This window comes from Piliocolobus tephrosceles, chromosome 7 (assembly GCF_002776525.5).
Source record: "Piliocolobus tephrosceles isolate RC106 chromosome 7, ASM277652v3, whole genome shotgun sequence".
Classification (NCBI taxonomy): Eukaryota; Metazoa; Chordata; class Mammalia; order Primates; family Cercopithecidae; genus Piliocolobus; species Piliocolobus tephrosceles.
This window is the reverse complement of record NC_045440.1, coordinates 106,788,799-106,806,541: the sequence shown is the minus strand read 5'-3', so window position 1 is coordinate 106,806,541 and position 17,743 is coordinate 106,788,799. Positions and strand designations below refer to the sequence as shown.

The window sequence follows — 17,743 nt, the reverse complement described above, 5'->3', positions numbered from 1 at the left end:
ACTCCGCCTCCCGGGTTTACGCCATTCTCCTGCCTCAGCCTCCCGAGTAGCTGGGACTACAGGTGCCCGCCATCTCGCCCGGCTAGTTTTTTGTATTTTTAGTAGAGACGGGGTTTCACCGTGTAGACCAGGATGGTCTCGATCTCCTGACCTCGTGATCCACCCGTCTCGGCCTCCCAAAGTGCTGGGATTACAGGCTTGAGCCACTGCGCCCGGCCAATGTTAAAATCTTATTTGGGGGAATCTATTGAATAACAAGGGGGAATGCTCACAAATAATCTTGAGTGGAAAACAAAGCTGTATACAAAATTATATATAGTAAAATTACAAGCTTGGATATACTATAGTATAACGTAGAATGGTTTGCATGATGTAGAGTGCCATTGCCGATTACTGAGATATTTAATACTCAACTTATATAATTAAGTGATTTTTCAAAATAGTAAAGAAATAATTGATACTACAGTATCAATTATTTATTCCTTGTGGTTTTCTACAACCTGCTCATACCTTTGTAAATAGTCCTTTTAACTATCCCTCATGCCCTAGAGTTACCCTGTTTTGAATGTGCTTTCTGTTTCCTACAGAGAGGTGAAATGAAAAAGTGCCAGATTTATAATCTAGATTACATTTTTTACAAAATTGGCAAGAAGACTACTTTAAATGCTGATGATGCTAGTTGAAAATGGATGGTATCTCGAAGTAGGATGATGGCAGTGTAAACTGAGACATAGACAGGTGCAAAAGAAATTTGTGATATAGAATCAGAAAGACTTGTTATTTGATAAAAAGGGATGGGAGGGAGGAGGGTTCATGGATAGTCCCCAGGTATCTGGCGTGGGCATCTATGTAGATGATGATAACGTTTGTTGAACTATATGGAACACTCGAGTTAAGAGCAGCTTCGGAAGGGGTGGGGAAAACTACTTCAATTTTGAGTGTGTTCAAGTGAAATACTTTTCTACTTTCTACTTGGATTTTGACGTATGTTGGTGGGGAGGATAAAAAGAATTTCCAGGAAAAAAGTTACCCCATCCTCTGCATTTTCTTTCCTGCCACTCCTCAGGTCTTGCTAGCACTCGATATAATTGAGGCTCCTAGCTAGTTTATTTTTTGAGTAATATTTTTTAACATTCAAATCCTTAACCTTGGAGCGAAAACAAAACCTAGGTGTCGAAACCTAGTTACCTAAGAGACTTTCGGATTATTTAAGAACTAATCTAATATTTCCTAAAATATTATATGAGTGCTTGGTATGCCCCCAATAAACACTTAAATAAATTCATGAATATAGTAGTTTTAAAATATTAAAGCCTGGACTGGGCATGGTGGCTCACTCCTGTAATCCCAGCACTTTGGAAGGCCGAGGCGGATGGATCACCTGAGGTCTGGGGTTCGAGACCAGGCTGGCCAACGTGGTGAAACCCTGTCTCTATCAAAAAGAAAAAAAATACAAAAATTAGCTGGGCATGGTAGTGCGTACCTGTAATCCCAGCTACTAGGGGAGCTGAGGCAGGAGGATTGCTTGAACCTGGGAAGTGGAGGTTGCAGTGAGCCAAGATCGTGCCACTGCACTCCAGCCTGGGCAATAGAGTGGGACTCTGTCGCAAAAAATATATATGTATGTGTTTATATAAATGTATATAATAAATATATATATAAGCCTGGAAAATAATTTTTCTACCTAAAAAAATTTTTCTTCTAAGTTTATCTCCTTTATATAAGCAATCGTGCAGTATCTGTGTTTATATGTGATACACAGCTAGAACTTTGTTCTTACCTGACTTTGTATATCCCTTAATGCAGTGAGCGATGGATTGGAACTGAGACCAAAATATAATGGAATTTTACATTGCTTGACTACTATTTGGAAACTTGATGGACTACGAGGACTTTATCAAGGAGTAACCCCAAATGTGTGGGGTGCAGGTTTATCCTGGGGACTCTACTTTTTCTTGTGAGTAGATTTGGGAGATTTTACAATATTAAATAAAAAAGGAATTTTTGTTTTTAGTGATTTTTACATGTCACATGATGAAATAAGATGAGTCATTTAATCAGTTTCTCTGAATTGGAAGGATCAGAAAGAACAAAATGGCTTATTAGTTAGTTTGATTAGTTTGATTCAAAATGGTTTATTAGTTTGATTATTAGAGGCATTATTAGGTCTGGAAGAAAGTTCTTAATAGGAGAAATGCTAAGAGATGAGGTGGAGTAATACTCTTACAGAAGCCATTTCTGTGGGGTAAATTCAGGCAGATGAAATGTTTATCTGATGACTTTTGTAAGCTAAATACATATTAAAGAGAGCTTTTTATTTCAGTTAAAGCCATTTGAAAAACAGCCAACTCCAGATAATTCGCAATGAAATTGTAGGGCCCCTTTGGTGTTTTATTAGGTGTTTTGGCCGTATCAGTACATACTCTTGAGCATTTTTAATAGAGTCAAAATATCACTAGATTAGAAAAAGTTGAATCAGTCGGTTTGTTATTTATTAGTCGTTTTGGAAAGTGTTGTAGAGACTGGAAGAGCTTGCAGCTGTTGTCCAAAATGAATCCTGTGGATTTCAGCCGTCTTTGGTATTCAGTTTTGATAAAGAAAGATTGTTTAAATAACTATGTTATTTTCTCCATTTATCAGAGATTAGTTGCAGAGTGCCCCAAATAGAAAATTTATAAATACAAGTTTCATTAATTTATTAATATTCATTAATTTCATAAATAGAAAATTTATAAATACAAGTATCATTAATTACTCGTTTATCCTCAGCCAGATTCCCAAAATATTTGAGATGGCTTACAAAAATACATTTGTTTATGATGAAGGTGGAAAAGCAGGAGAGGATAGACCTTGGGGTCCTCATATTAATATGTACCATAGGAAATCCCTGTTGGGAACAGAAAGCAAAAGCCAGTGCATGGCCAAAAGGGTTTGAGGCAAATTGTTTCTTGTTTGACCTGCCCTATCATCTTCCCAGCTCATTCCTTTCCTTACTCCTTCACTAGTCAGATGTCATCACCATTTAAAATAACTGCTCTCACCTGTCTCCTGAAGAAGCCATGGAAAGTTCCTGTGGCAGGCACATTCAGCTTATTTAGTGAACAAGAGCATTGTCACAAAGCATCATCACACTGTATTGCAGGAGCATGCACTCTCTGAGCATGCCTCTGATCCGTGAAACTGAAACCATGAATAAGGAAGCTTTTCTTTGCTTCAATAGGTTTCATTGTTAGGAAAACATCAATATCTATCTAGTGTATTTGCCTTTGTCTTCTTTGTGTCATATATTTTGCTTGATCTCCCATATGTTTATGGCAGTATCCAAACCAATCTTAAAGTAACTTTTAAGTGAAAGCAAAATAAAATTCAGCCTTAAAATTGTTTAAATGTTTTTTCTCTTTTTCTTCTCTTTAGAGAGGGGTGTGTGTGTGAAACTATACACACACACCCCTTGACATATATATGTATATATATACACACACACATACTTTATGAATTCAAGTTGTATAGCTTCTCCAAGACAGTTTCTAAGGACAAGCCATATAAAATTTTCGCGATAAGAATTTCTTGCGCCAGGTGCAGTGGCTCACACCTGTGATCCTAGCACTTTAGGAGGCCAAGGTGGGAGGATCATGTGAGTCTGGGAGTTCAAGACCCGCCTGGGCAACATAGTGAGACCCCCATCTCTTCAAAAAATTTAAAAAAAGAATTAGTCTGGCATCATGATGCTGCATGCCTGTAGTCTTAGCTCATTGGGAGGCTGAGGCAGGAGGACTGCTTGAGCCTAGGAATTCAAGGTTACAGTGAGCTGTGATTGTGTCACTGCACTCCAGCCTGGATGATAGAATGAGACTCTGTCTCTGAAAAAAAAAAAAAGAATGTGTTCACTTGACATCGTCATCCAAGCGAAGAGTAGAAATTGGCGTTAAAGGAAATAGGCCGATTTGACTCCCTTACTCTGAAACATTTAATGGGTATATTCTACCAAATAAAATGCAAATCTCAGTCTACCACTCAAGTGTGGCCAGTTTTCCCTGTCTTCCCACCCACCTTTATTACTTTTCACCATGCTCATCTTTTCCCTGTTGAAACTGTGCCTGTCTCAATACTACCTCCTACACAAAGCTTTCTGTTGTCTCAGTCATAATTCCTGAATTTCTTCTATTGTCTGTGTTGTCTTTTATTATGATTTTTTGTGTGCCACTTAATAGTCCTTATTAATTTGTTAAGAAAAATTCATCACATGTTTATCTTTTTATCATCTATTAGAAAGCTAACTATAGTACCTGAACACAGGTGCTCAGTATATATTTGTTAGGTACTCCTTCTTTGGTCCCTTTTGTCTTTTATGACCAGTCTGTGTACCACTACTGTACTCTCACCTCCTCCCAGTTTTCCTGTCTTTTGAGATTGATTGATGAGTGTCTGATTAAAATATTTTACATTTGTATTGCTAGCCATATTCATTTGAGAGGGAGGGGTGGTATAATCTTGCAGCAAACCACTTCCAGCAAATTCATTCTTAAAAAAGGTCTCATTTTGTGGTTGCATTATGCATTGACTTTTGCTTTTGGGGTACTGCTGTTGAGTTACATACACTTTAAAACGGTCTTTATGATAGCTGTTCAAATTAAACTGCTCGCATTTAATTCTTTTAGTTACAATGCCATCAAGTCATATAAGACAGAAGGAAGAGCTGAACGGTTAGAGGCAACAGAATACCTTGTCTCAGCTGCTGAAGCTGGTAAGGCAATGTGTGAAATATAAAAATGTCACCTTCCAAACTTAATTTTCAGTTTCTGTTTTTGATTTTTTTTCTTTGAACACCTGAGTTTAAATATGCCCATCTAACGGTGTTAAATCAGTTATATGGAATTTCTTTTTTTTTTTTCTTTTTTTGAGACGGAGTTTTGCTCTTGTTGCCCACGCTGGAGTGCAGTGGCGTTATCTTGGCTCACCGCAACCTCTGCCCTCCAGTTTCAAGCGATTCTTCTGCCTCAGCCTCCCGAGTAGCTGGGACTACAGGCACGCGCCACCAAGCCCAGCTAATTTTTTGTATTTTTAGTAGAGGTGGGGTTTCACCATGTTGGCCAGAATGGTCTTGATCTCTTGACCTCATGATCCGCCCACCCCAGGTTCCCAAAGTGTTGGGATTACAGGCGTGAGCCACCACGCCCAGCCTTTACATGGAATTTCTTAGAAGAAATTCTTATGATTATTCTGTGCAGATTTCAAGAATATTATGTACGACAGAGTGGTAAAGTTTAGAAAAGTTATGAATCCCTAATGGTTTAAAATGATTTGGTATAGTGTTTCTTTAAAATATAATTTTAGTTTTCAAATTATACAATTTAGTAGCCTTGTTTAATTGCCTCACTTGTGTATACTATCCAGAAGAAAAAAACAGTAAGAGCCATAAGTCTTTATACTCCTACTTTAATACCTTGATTTCTTAATGTTTGATTTGTCAGAAACTAACTTAGTCATTTTTGAACAAGTACCCACTAGCAAAAACCTGAGTCATAACAGGACCAAATACTTGTTGAATAAAGGACTACTTAGGAAACCTGGCAAATGAAAAACTTAACCAGATGAATTTTTTTAAAAATTGTCACTCTATAAAGGATGTAAAATGTGACTTACTGTATTAATTATTTAATTTTTGAGTAGTTACTTTGTACTACTCCATAGTAGTTACTTTGGATTTGAGAAAGATTGTGATAAAGTTGGGGTAGAAATATGTTTCACATGCACAGATTATTGGGGTACCAGATTCCTGGTCCTTTTCACCTATCTTAAACCCCTCTCGGATTATACCATGTGCTACACCTGAGGTCTGTATCTGCTTACCATCTGTTCTCTGCACCAGGCCACACTGTTTAGGAGTCAAGACATTTTTGCTATCCTTACACTTCAAAGGGAAAGCATTTCACATTTCCATTTCCCTTTTAATTTACCTCTCACTAACTGCATGAGGAACTTTTTATGACTACCAAAAATGACGTCTACGGTTTGACCCTAAGAATGTGCCTCAGAGACTACATTTCACAATTTCAGATATGGTCCTGTGCATTATCTTTTTTTTTTTTTTTTTACATAAATGTGCTGTTTTTAATTTGGGTTGTCATAAGGGCGAAAGTATCTGTATGCTGAATAATCTTATTGAAATCTCATTTTAGGAGCCATGACCCTCTGCATTACAAACCCATTATGGGTAACAAAAACTCGCCTTATGTTACAGTATGATGCTGTTATTAACTCCCCACACCGACAGTATAAAGGAATGTTTGATACACTTGTGAAAATATATAAGTATGAAGGTGTGCGTGGATTATATAAGGTAACAAATTATCAATATATTTTAAATAACTGAAAATGGCAATTTCCATTGGCTCTGTTGTCTTAGTTCTGAATGACCTATAGTAAGTCCTGAAAAGAAGCCAAACTTAAGCAAGAAACAGTTTAATGAAAACCAAAATATAGTTAATAATACTGAAATTATACTTTAAGCTGTTTGTCCCCATTAACATAGGATGTATCATCATGACATTGGTGGGCATGAGATCTGTCTAAAACTTTGTCAAGTATCTATTTGATAAGTTACACAACCAGGTCACTTACTCCTTACTCCATTCCTTGGAAGCTGTGGTCTCTTGGGAACCTGGGATAATGTAGTCTGGAGAAGACAGTAGCAGTCCTAACAGGATCTTATTTTATTGAGTTTTTTAATTCATCTCAAATCTTACGTAAATTAAAAATAACGACACAAATCAAACCCAACCTTTTGCCTGTTGTAATATTTTAAAAATCTCTTCCTAGTGTCAAATCTGTTTTCTGATTTTATAACTCCTTTTTATTTTCCCCTTTTCTATCTTCTATTCCCATCTATTGCTTACCCCATAAAGAAATTTTTAAGCATACATACATAGTTTAAAATCAAAATTAGACAGATTGAATTTCAGCTTGTTTTTCAAGATTTGAGTAATAGCTTTTAAAATCATTTTAAGGCTGATAGGATTTTACTGACCTGTGGGCAAGAATTTTGTAAATATATTACTCAATTTTATGTTTTTTCATCACTTTCTGCTTTATTCTTTCAGAATACCTATGCACAGTTCATTGATTTACCATTACCTTTAGTTTCTTAACTTTCCAGAATTTAATTTCCCACTTACACCTCAAATCTTGACGGTGTGGGTCTTCTTTATATGTTTACTGTTTAAAGAAAAACTAATATATGAACATCCAAACCTTTAAAAAGAAAGTAGAAGAGAATACTACCTGTTTCTTTATATTACTACAAGTTTTTAACCCCATATTTTAAAAATGTGACTTGTGCAAAACTAAATGTATTTGCATAAAGTGCTGTAATGAGAGAGAAGAGAAAGTATTTTACTTAAATATATTGTTCTTCAAACATATGTTGTTTTGCTTTTTAAAAATCATTCCCCTGTAGGGATTTGTTCCTGGGCTGTTTGGAACATCACACGGTGCCCTTCAGTTTATGGCATATGAATTGCTGAAGTTGAAGTACAACCAGCATATCAATAGATTACCAGAAGCCCAGTTGGTAAGATGATTCTTGTAAAAATGATATCATTTCCTTTTATGGGTATTTAATAGGTAGAAATTTTTGTCATGCTTACTTCGGTGATAAGTGCTATGATGATGAGTACTGGCTCTGCCACTGATTTATAGTTAAATATTTATCGGCTGATGCCACACAAATGTCAAAAATAGAATCCCTTAAAGATCCATTTAAATGTTTTTTCTATATAATTTTTACTTCTGTATTTTAAAAGAAATCCTGTCTAAAGAAAAAACTGTTTTGTGTTGCCATTTTAGAGCACAGTAGAATATATATCTGTTGCAGCACTATCCAAAATATTTGCTGTCGCAGCAACATACCCATATCAAGTCGTAAGAGCTCGTCTTCAGGATCAACACATGTTTTACAGTGGTGTAATAGATGTAATCACAAAGACATGGAGGTGAGAGCATGCGCTATATCAAAAATTGTTTTGATAAGGTACCTTGCATATCCTAGACCATCCTGTTGATACTAGTTTTATAGCGAAGGCCAGTTTGCTGTGGTGAAAACATGATGGTGTTCCCTGCTTTCCCAATTATTACATATGTGACCATGGCCTTAATCTCTCAGAGGCTTAATTTCTTCATTTGTAAAATAAGACTTTCTAGGCTAATAGGTTGTTATAAGAATCAAATTAAATGTGTGAAATTGTTTTGGAAAATAAAATTTAGATGTTATAAAATATCTGAATGATGTTGAAAATAAGAAGTCATAAGCTAGCTTAATACATTCAAGAAGGCTCCACACCTGCTACTGGCACCATAACTTTTGCAAATACTTGTTTCCATATAGGAAAGAGATGGTTTGTTCTTCAGTATGAGATTAAATTATTATAGGCAGACATCACCATATTTCCCTTTAATTCTAAAAGAACAGAGCAGAACATTTAGGATGTTTAAATTTAATTCAATTCAAGAAATATTTAATGAATACCTAAGTGACAAATTTCTAGGCCATATTCCATATTATTGGCATTAAGGAAATAGAGTTTTATCTTTGTATGTGCTGTATTTAATGTTGGCTAGTATTTATCCAAGCTGTGAGGTTAATGCCTACATTAGGTCAATTAAAGCTCCTGCCTGTTCATACATTTAAAAACATTTGAAAGATAGCTAATTGAAAGGACTTTTTAGTTCAGTTTTGAGATGTTCCAACCCTCTCTTCCTCAGTCCATCCATAAAAGGAATGTAAATCCCTACAAATGGCTTATAAACTACATTACTTTAGGACATTGAAAACATGAACTTAAATCGGAGTGAGGTTTGACTGCTGCTTGCTCCATGCCTTGTGTCAGTTAAAACTTTCATGTTTTCAAGCTAGCTCTATAGAAAATTAAGCATTATCTATTTTTCCCTCTAAAGGAAAGAAGGCATCGGTGGATTTTACAAGGGAATTGCTCCTAATTTGATTAGAGTGACTCCAGCCTGCTGTATTACTTTTGTGGTATATGAAAACGTCTCACATTTTTTACTTGACCTTAGAGAAAAGAGAAAGTAAGCTAAAAGAGGACAATTCCAGTATATCTGCCCAAGGCAGCAACAAGCTCTTTTGTGTTTAAGGCATAAAAGAAGAATTCTGCATAGAAACGTGGCTCATATTCGAAATTGGTCTATAGTCATCAGAAGCCAGAGAACTGCTAAGTCTTCCGCAATGTATTTCTGCTTTTTGCCTTCCCCATATATATGGAACTTGGGTACCTCTGCCTGAAATGGCTGCCATCAACACAGTGCTAAAACTGACACGAAGTATAGAGTTTCACAGATTTCTGCCTTTTATTGGTGGAAGCTGATTCACAACATTTGCTAAATGGATTAAATTAATGTACTTCTTTTTGTGAACTTAATTGCCTAGATTGCTTTAAAGTTAACCTTTGTGCAATACCAAGGAAATGGCTCCTTAAAAGAATGTCTTTGTATGTCTCAAGGTGAATTAAGGATTTACTGAATAAGGTGTTGACCAAATCCAGACCATTTTAGAATTGGAAAATTTTAGTGAGAAAAAATCCACTGTAAATATGCTTTAGTTTTAATTCAATTGGGATGCACTACCTAGCGAAAATGGAGAAACTGTATACTTTTCAGAGAAATATCTGACATCTATTGTCATCCCATTGCTATTTTTTTCCCCAGAGACTTCCATAATTTAAAATAAAATCCTAGATTAATTTCTTGTTTTTTGGCATACTTAATCTATTGTAAATTTATAAAGTCTGAGCTTCTAGGATCCAGCTGTGTCAACCTTTATTTAGCATATATAGTTATAAATCACTTATTACAGATGCTAAATCACCTTTTACAGATGCTGAAATGTTTGGGATGTGTTTGTCGACAAAGTGAATGGAAATGAGAAACTTTAGTTTTCAGATATATGGATCTAGATCCCAAATGAATGATTAATTTTCATTGGTTTCTCAAATTCAGGTTGAAATACAAATTAATAGCCTTTATTGATTTTTACTTTTATGAGTCATTGTAGACATCTATAAATATAAAAGGGCCTGTTCCCAAAGGATGCCAGAATACCAGTATTTTTATTTATCATAAACATCCACGAGTGCTGTTGCACTACCATCTATTTGTTGTAAATAAAACAGTATTGTTTTCAAAGCCATCTTTAAGTAGTTCTTTAAAAATAGGTCTATTTTTTTATATTTTGGAAGTGGCATTGTTTTTAAAGTAAAGAGAAAATTATAAGTACCTAGTTGTATTTACTGTAATATCTTGTAACATGCAGATGAATGCTTTATCAGTTAAATGTGATGTATTTTTTCATACTTCTGGATTATACTATAATTCATATGAAATCTTGGTATTGGTCCCCATATGAAAAAATGAACTGCAATTGATATTTGGTGTTTAAGACAGCACTATTATTTAAAAACCTCCTATATACTCTCAAATGAATAAAACATAATTCTTGTCCTCTGAGAGCATACAAGCTTGTGTGATAAATGCATTAAATAATTACAGCTATAGATTAAGAACATGTAAGGGAATATCTTACAAAGCCTGGTTAGAGTTCTGAGAGAAGAGAACTCAATTTCAGTCATTCAACAACAAATAGTCACTCAGTTCCTGCTCTTTGCCAGGTATGTCGCCAAGCACTGAGGATATAGCAAATAAGCCAGACAATATTCCTGCCCTCAGGCAATTTTCATCTTGGTGTAAGGGACAGAAAAGGAAATATATGCATAATATAATTTCAGGTGTTTAATGCTATAAATAAAACTACAGCAGAATTTGGGGAATAGTGTTGCTATCTTAGGTATTATGATTGGGGTCAGGAAAGGTCTCTGAGGTAGTATTTGGAACATTTTGAAAGAAGTGAGGAAGCAAGCCACAATGAGAGGAAACACATTTTAGGCAGAGAGGATAGGAAGTAAAAAGGGCCTGAGGCAGGAATTAACTTGGCTAGAGGGGATGGGTGAGGAGAGAGAGGAGGTTGGAGAAGTGGCCATTGCAGTATGGTGAGAAGGAGCTCAGGTTGGACCGCTAGGCCCTCTGGCCTCAAAATTCAGCTTTCCCATTTTCTGTTTGACCTTAGGCAGGTCACTGCAGCCCTCTTTGTCTTGGGTTTCCTGATCTGTAAAATGGTGTCTTAGATCAGTTCCTCTGTAACAATGCCAGAGATGAGGATTCTTAGGCAAGTGATTGAGGGAGCACTTTCAGGAGAAATCTGTAATGGAGTAAAGCAAACAGGATAAGGCTGGGGAAGAAGAGTTTCAGGAGTAGTGTAGCCTCAGCCTGACCTTATAGGGCACTCTGCCGAATCAACTGGGCCACAGCAGATGTCCTGCCCAGAGGTGAAGGGGCGGAGCCATTAGGTTCCCACATCAAGCTGTCACTGACCACTGGCTATGGGGAGAAGGGATGGAGGAGTGACTAGGTACCTCTCCTCAGCCAAGGGCAATCCTCCAAGTAAGGGCGGAGGTGTCAGCTCTTACCAGCCAATACCTACAGCAGCTAGGGTATGGGTGCAGCAGTCCTGTAAAAGGGATCTGGGTAAGTCACTAACAGCATCTGCTGCAAATGAGGATATTAAAAGTACATAGCTGTAGGATTATTGAGAGGATTAAATTAATGAATTTTTAGAAAGCTCTTAGTGTGCCTGGGCCAATAAATGTTAGCAGAGACCAGGCTTTATAGGCCATGGTAAAGAGTTTCGATTGAGAGATCATTCTGGGGATTGTATAGAGGAAACAGGAGAAAGGCAAAAAAGCAGAAATACTAGTTAGGAAGCTTTTACAAATGTCGAGTCATGAGCAGGTGGCAGCTTGGACCTGGTTGATGGAGTCCAAAGTGGTGAATTGTAACTTGGGGGAACTAGAGCAGGGTTCATGGAGGGGGAGACATTTAAGCTGGGCATTGAATGAAAATTCCAGAGGGAACCATGGAAAAAGGAAAGCACAGGTGACCTGCCTTGAACAGTGAGTTGTCAATTAACGTGATAATAAAAGGAAAAGGAAGAGAAAGCTGGAAGATTGGGACCAGGACATGAGAACTCAGAGCCTGACAACCTGTGTGGGCTTTATTGGGTAAAAGAGAAGTGAGAGTAAAGAATAGAGAGACATGGCTACTGCTTAGGGGTGACAGAGGAAGACTGGTCAGATAAGACGAACAAATTCAAAACAGAAAGTGTTAGTCAACCAATAGAGACTTCAATAGGATGAAGATTGATGCCACTGATAAAGCAGATTCAAATTATAGAGGCTGATGACGCATTGCAAGCAATTTAGGGAGTGGGGTGACTGTAAGTATTCATTTCACTATGGACTCTTCTTTCCTGGATTTTGGCAGTTGAAAGTAAAGAACTTTAGCTTGTAAATGTACTGCAGTTCTACGAAGGAGTGTGGGTAGGAGGGGTTGGCAAAGGGAAAACCCTTGAAGATAAAGATACAGGATAAGGGGAAAGGTGCAGTGGCTCATGCCTATAATCCCAGCACTTTGGGAGGCTGAGGTGGGCGGACCACAAGATCAGGAGATCGAGACCATCCTGGCCAACATGGTGAAACCCCGTCTCTACTAAAAATACAAAAATTAGCTGGGCGTGGTGGTGCATGCTTGTAATCCCAGCTGCTCTTGAGGCTGAGGCAGGAGAATAGCTTGAACCAGAGAGTCAGAGGTTGCAGGGAGCTGAGATCACGCCACCATACACCAGTCTGGTGACACAGCGAGACTCTGTCTCAAAAAAAAAAAAAAAAAAACAACTTGCTGGAGCTATGCACCAGAGAATGTAATCAAAGACAATGGACAATGATGGGTACCATGCCTTGTGAAAAGAAGGGTATTACATTTCAATATGTGCTTTTGTAGTGTGACAATATTTAGAAAGTCATGTCTTCTAAACACACTAAAAAAGGGATATCAACTAAAAAGTATGTTGGAGTTTATGAGTCATCAGAGTTAATTTCTTTTGAATGTGGACACTCAATATAAAATCCTCCAGATAAAGTATGTATTATTACCATTTTTAAAACAAGGTCTCTTTGGCTATTGTAAAATAGCTTATACAAACAAAATCCTGTGAGATGATTTAGTTACCTTTATGCCTGTTTTCCAAAGATGTGTTAGGTAACGTAGAAATTATGTGAAGTTTGAGGTTAAAGTCTTAAATTTCATTCTAAAGGACTAAATAGAAGAAAAACTCTGGAAGTACCTGTAATGAATACTGTTGATTGGCTGCACAGCATCCATGTCTCCTCTTCCTTCTTGGAGTAGTAGTCTGAAGTTCTTTTTTTTTTTTTTTTTTTTTTGAGACAGGGTCTTGCTCTGTCACCCAGTTTGGAGTACAATGACATGATCACATGATCATAGCTCACTGCAGGCTCAAACTCCTGGATTCAAGGGATCTTCCCACCTCATAGCTGGGACTGCAGACATGGGCTACCTCACCTGGCCCCTGAATTTCTTTTTGAAACCCACCCCCTCCCTCCATTCTCAGTTTTGTGATTTAGATGGGATCAGCCTCACCTGCACCAGAGGTAGGCCCTAATAAACAGAGCAAATCTGAATGTGCCATCTCGATCCATAACGATTGGTTTGGAATTGGCATAGTTACTTAAGCTGGTCTGGTCAGAGTGACTCTTAAAGTCATTTTCACCCTGATTATAGTGACATCAATTCTCTCTTTGCTGTTTCATGAATCCTCATTAGGGGTGACAGAGGAACCTCCTCATTCATGAAACAGCAAAGAGAGAATTGATGTCACTATACTCAAGGTGAAAGAACTTAGAGCTAATTTTTAGAGCTTCTCAAAGCCAATTTAGAATCATAGATTAAACAGAATGAGTTTGTCCAAAATGGAGTCAGCACCAAGGAAGTAACAATAAGAAATTGAAAGAAATGAACTAGGTACTTTGTTGCGTTACATGGGATTTTGCATCAACCCTTACACCTAGCAGCATGTACTTCTGGAGTTTTCAGTGGGTGACCCAGTAGATTTCCTGGGTTTTTTTGTTTGTTTTTGAGACGGAGTATCGCTCTGTCACCCAGGTAGGAGTGCAGTGGCGTGATCTTGGCTCACCCCAACCTCAGCCTCCCAGGTTCAAGCGATTCTCCTGTCTCAGCCTCCCAAGTAGCTGGGACTACAGCCGTGTGCCAGCACACCTTGCTAGTTATTATATTTTTAGTAAAAACAGGGTTTCACCATGTTGGCCAGGCTGGTCTTGAACTCCTGACCTCAAGTGATCCGCACACCTCGGCCTCCCAAAGTGCTAGGATTACAGGTGTGGGTCACCATGCCCGGCTGACTTTCTGTATTTTTAAAGCTAGTCTCGGTTTGGTTTTTCTATCACTTGCTGCAACTGAAAACTTTCCGGATGGCACAGAATCTGTGATACCCTGAATTCTGTATGTCACTTCCTCATCAGCTGTTTTGTTCTAGGTGGACTCTTGTTTTTGTGGAAATTGAAGTCAACTTTATGAAAATTGAGCACTTTGGGACCATTGTGTGATCACGTAGTTTCTTTAAAATGTGTTCAGTTTTATAGGAAAATATCGTTTCATATTTATATAAGTTAAAGAGATTATTCAACTCATGAAAAGCACAAAGGTAGAAGATTGATAGACTTAGAAAAATAAAATATGCTTATGGTGGAAGGTCCAACTGTACAAAAGTTGAATGATTTGTAAGTTCTCCCTGGTGGATTTTCTGAGATCTAATATTCCAGAATTGTGTTTAGTATTAAATTTCAATATTATGATATTGGACTTGTACCACTGTAAAGGCTAGGAAATTATAAAACCTGTTCACATTGAACATATCAAAAGGAAAAGCAGCAAGCTGTTTTTGTTAAGTGATTCACATTGATCTCTTTCTCATCCAAGTTCCAAGCCAATCCAGACATAGACAAGAGGTAGAGGGAGCATGGGATGTTGCCTTTATTAATGATAAAGCTAAAATTAGAGAATGAGGCTTATATAGATGTAAAAGTAGGTTCCCTTATACCAAGCCCCAGAATCATGTACCCATCTAAACCGCAGACAACACTGAACTAAGACTATTTTATGGCCTGCTCTTGTGAAAGCTACAGCAAGGAGAAGTGGGGCAGAATGCATTTTCTCTGTAAGCAGCTTGTTTCCAAAGAGAAAGGAGGGAAAGAAAGTGCCACTCGTGCTCACTTCCGTATCCCAAACTTAACAATCAAATCAATTATATCTGTCAGTATAGGTTCAACCAGGAGACAGAACACACCGTAATTTAAATACGCTAAGTTTAAAGGATTATTATGCTGTGGTAGAACAATATAAATATGTTTAGAGAATCTAAACTATTCTAGGGCCAAGGTTGAGTAGCCAAAGAAGGACAAAGTTGGAAGAGAGTCCCCTCTGGTGTTCAGACTTTATTGGAGAAGTTGTGGCTGCAGACCACTGGATGATGTGGAAGTTTGCTGGAGTGCCTCGGGCCAGAGGTGGTTTAGAATTGTCTGATAAACAGGAAAAGAGTCCTCTGGGACACAGGCAAGCCAAGGCTAGTGAGCAGATTGCAGAAAGAGGACATTTCTGCAGGTGTAAAACTGGGGCAGAACTTATACACATTGGAAGGACCTCAGAAGCCAACCTTTAGGAGAAAGGAAAGCTGAGATTGATGGGTGGGCATACAGAGAGAGTCAGGGCACTGCTACGGGTACCTGGCCAGGAGCATGTGGGGTGCATCTCAAGAGGGCTGCAGCAAGGTGGTCACCAGGCTTCCTAGGCTGGGACTGCAAGGTAGACTGTATATTCTGTGTGCAACGGGAGCAAAACACCACCAGATGCATACACCACTGACCTTGCAGTGGGAGCAAAAAAGAAAAAAAAAAAAATGAGCACACCGACACTAGGATGAGAAATTCCTTTCCTCCTGCAGTGCCCCTCCAATGTCCTCTACTTATTCTCATTGTAAAGGAGAAATGCTTATTGTTCAATCTGTTATCACAGAGTAAATACTGAAGGATGAGTTTGGAGCTGAAAAGTGATAAATTGACAAGGGGGCCTTTTGGACTGCTCAGCTTCCATACGCACCTTTCTACACATATTTGAACTCCTGCACAACAACAGAGCAACTAACTATATTTTGGCCTAGCAAGAGAGTTATCCTTCTGATAAGTGAAGCTCTTGCTGTTCCCCAAAATAAGACACAAAGTCTCAACAGTCATTGGATTCATTGCTGCAAATATTAATTACTCCTCAATTCAGTCATCATCCCACCTAATTTTCTGTTAAGACTGAATTGTAAAGTTGACCTTCAGCAACCTGTATAATAAAAAATAGGGAGAATGGGAAATTAGAAAATAAAAATAAACACAGGCATACAAGCAAAGAGAAAATATGCAGAGCTACAGTTCTTGTTTCTGTGATTGGTCACAAAATTATGGTTGATATCTATAGCTTCCGCCTCCAACTACCTCTATATTTCCCTTTCCCACAGTCAGAATCAGCTGCTGTGGGTTCTTTGCCTAGTAGAGGGCTTCAAGCCTTCCTTTTTGAAAGGTCTGAATCCTCAATCATCCTGCAAGATGTTTCTTTGCATCTAGGAGCTGAGAGCAGTCCTCAGCTAACAGTAAAAAACAGTAAAAAAAAAAACGAGAACTTTAATCACAACTGCAAGGAACTGCATTGTGCTAACAACCACACGAGCTAGGAATAGGATCCTAAGTCTCAGATAAGATCATAGCCCCAGCCAATGCTTTAATTTCAGCCTGGTAACACTGAGCAGAGGATTCAGCTAACCTGTATCCAGACCCTTGACCCACAGAAACCATGAGATAAATGAATTTGTGTTGTTTCAAGTTACTAAATTTGTAGTAATTTGTTATGCAGCCAACAGGAAACTGATAATCTGTCTCATCCTACAACTCAGTGGAACCACTATTTTGTTCCCCTTGTGGGTACTAAGCTTTCCAAACCAGCAAACTCAGAGTTGCCGGGACAGGAAGCAAAATGTCTGTAAGCCGGTTATTAGGTGAAATAATGAGATAAGTCTGTGGTGGTTTATTTTAGATGTCAACATGACTAGGCTAGGGGTTACTCAGCTAGCTGTTAAGGCATTATTTCTAGCTATATCTATGAGTGTGTTTCCAGAAGAGATCGGCATTTACATCAGTGGACTGAGGAAGGAAGATCTGCCCTCAGTGTGGGTGGGTGCAGTCCAATCAGCTGAGGGCCACATTCAATCAAAAAGGCAGGGAGGAAAGGTGAATGTGATCTTTATTCTGGAGAAGGGACACCTTTCTTTGACTGCCCTTGGACATCAGAACTCCAGATTCTCCAGCTTTCGGACTTGGACTTACACCAGCACACCCCCGCCCCGAGTTCCGAGGGCTTCAGCCTCAAACTGAAAATTACACCATGGGCCTCCCTGGTTCTCCAGTTTGCAAATGGCCTGTTGTGAGACTTCTCAGCCTCTGTAATTGGGTGAGCCAATTCCCCTGATAAATTTCCTCTCATTTATTAAGAGATTTATAGGTATATAGGCATACCTTTGAGATCTCTGAGATATTTTTATAGTTCAGTTCCAGACCACTGCAACCAAGTGAATATCACAATGAGTCATGTGAATTTTTTGATTTCCCAGTGTATACAAAAATTATGTTGATATTATACTGTAGCCTGTTGTGTATAATAGCATTATGTCTAGAAATACCTTGTACATAGCTTAATTTTAAAATACTCT

At 38.1% G+C, this 17,743-nt stretch overlaps 1 protein-coding gene across 1 annotated transcript in view; it reads left to right on the top strand.

Annotated features, from left to right (window-relative positions):
- SLC25A32 (solute carrier family 25 member 32) overlaps positions 1-10,525 on the top strand; it is a 16,987-nt gene extending 6,462 nt beyond the window's left edge. Inside the window, exons 2-7 of the mRNA XM_023225409.1 lie at positions 1,807-1,957; positions 4,659-4,744; positions 6,180-6,340; positions 7,457-7,570; positions 7,846-7,991; positions 8,953-10,525. Coding sequence (XP_023081177.1) covers positions 1,807-1,957; positions 4,659-4,744; positions 6,180-6,340; positions 7,457-7,570; positions 7,846-7,991; positions 8,953-9,088 — 794 coding nt within the window. The 3' untranslated portion in view covers positions 9,089-10,525. The remainder of the gene's footprint in view (positions 1-1,806; positions 1,958-4,658; positions 4,745-6,179; positions 6,341-7,456; positions 7,571-7,845; positions 7,992-8,952) is intronic.
- Positions 10,526-17,743: the final 7,218 nt, after the last annotated feature.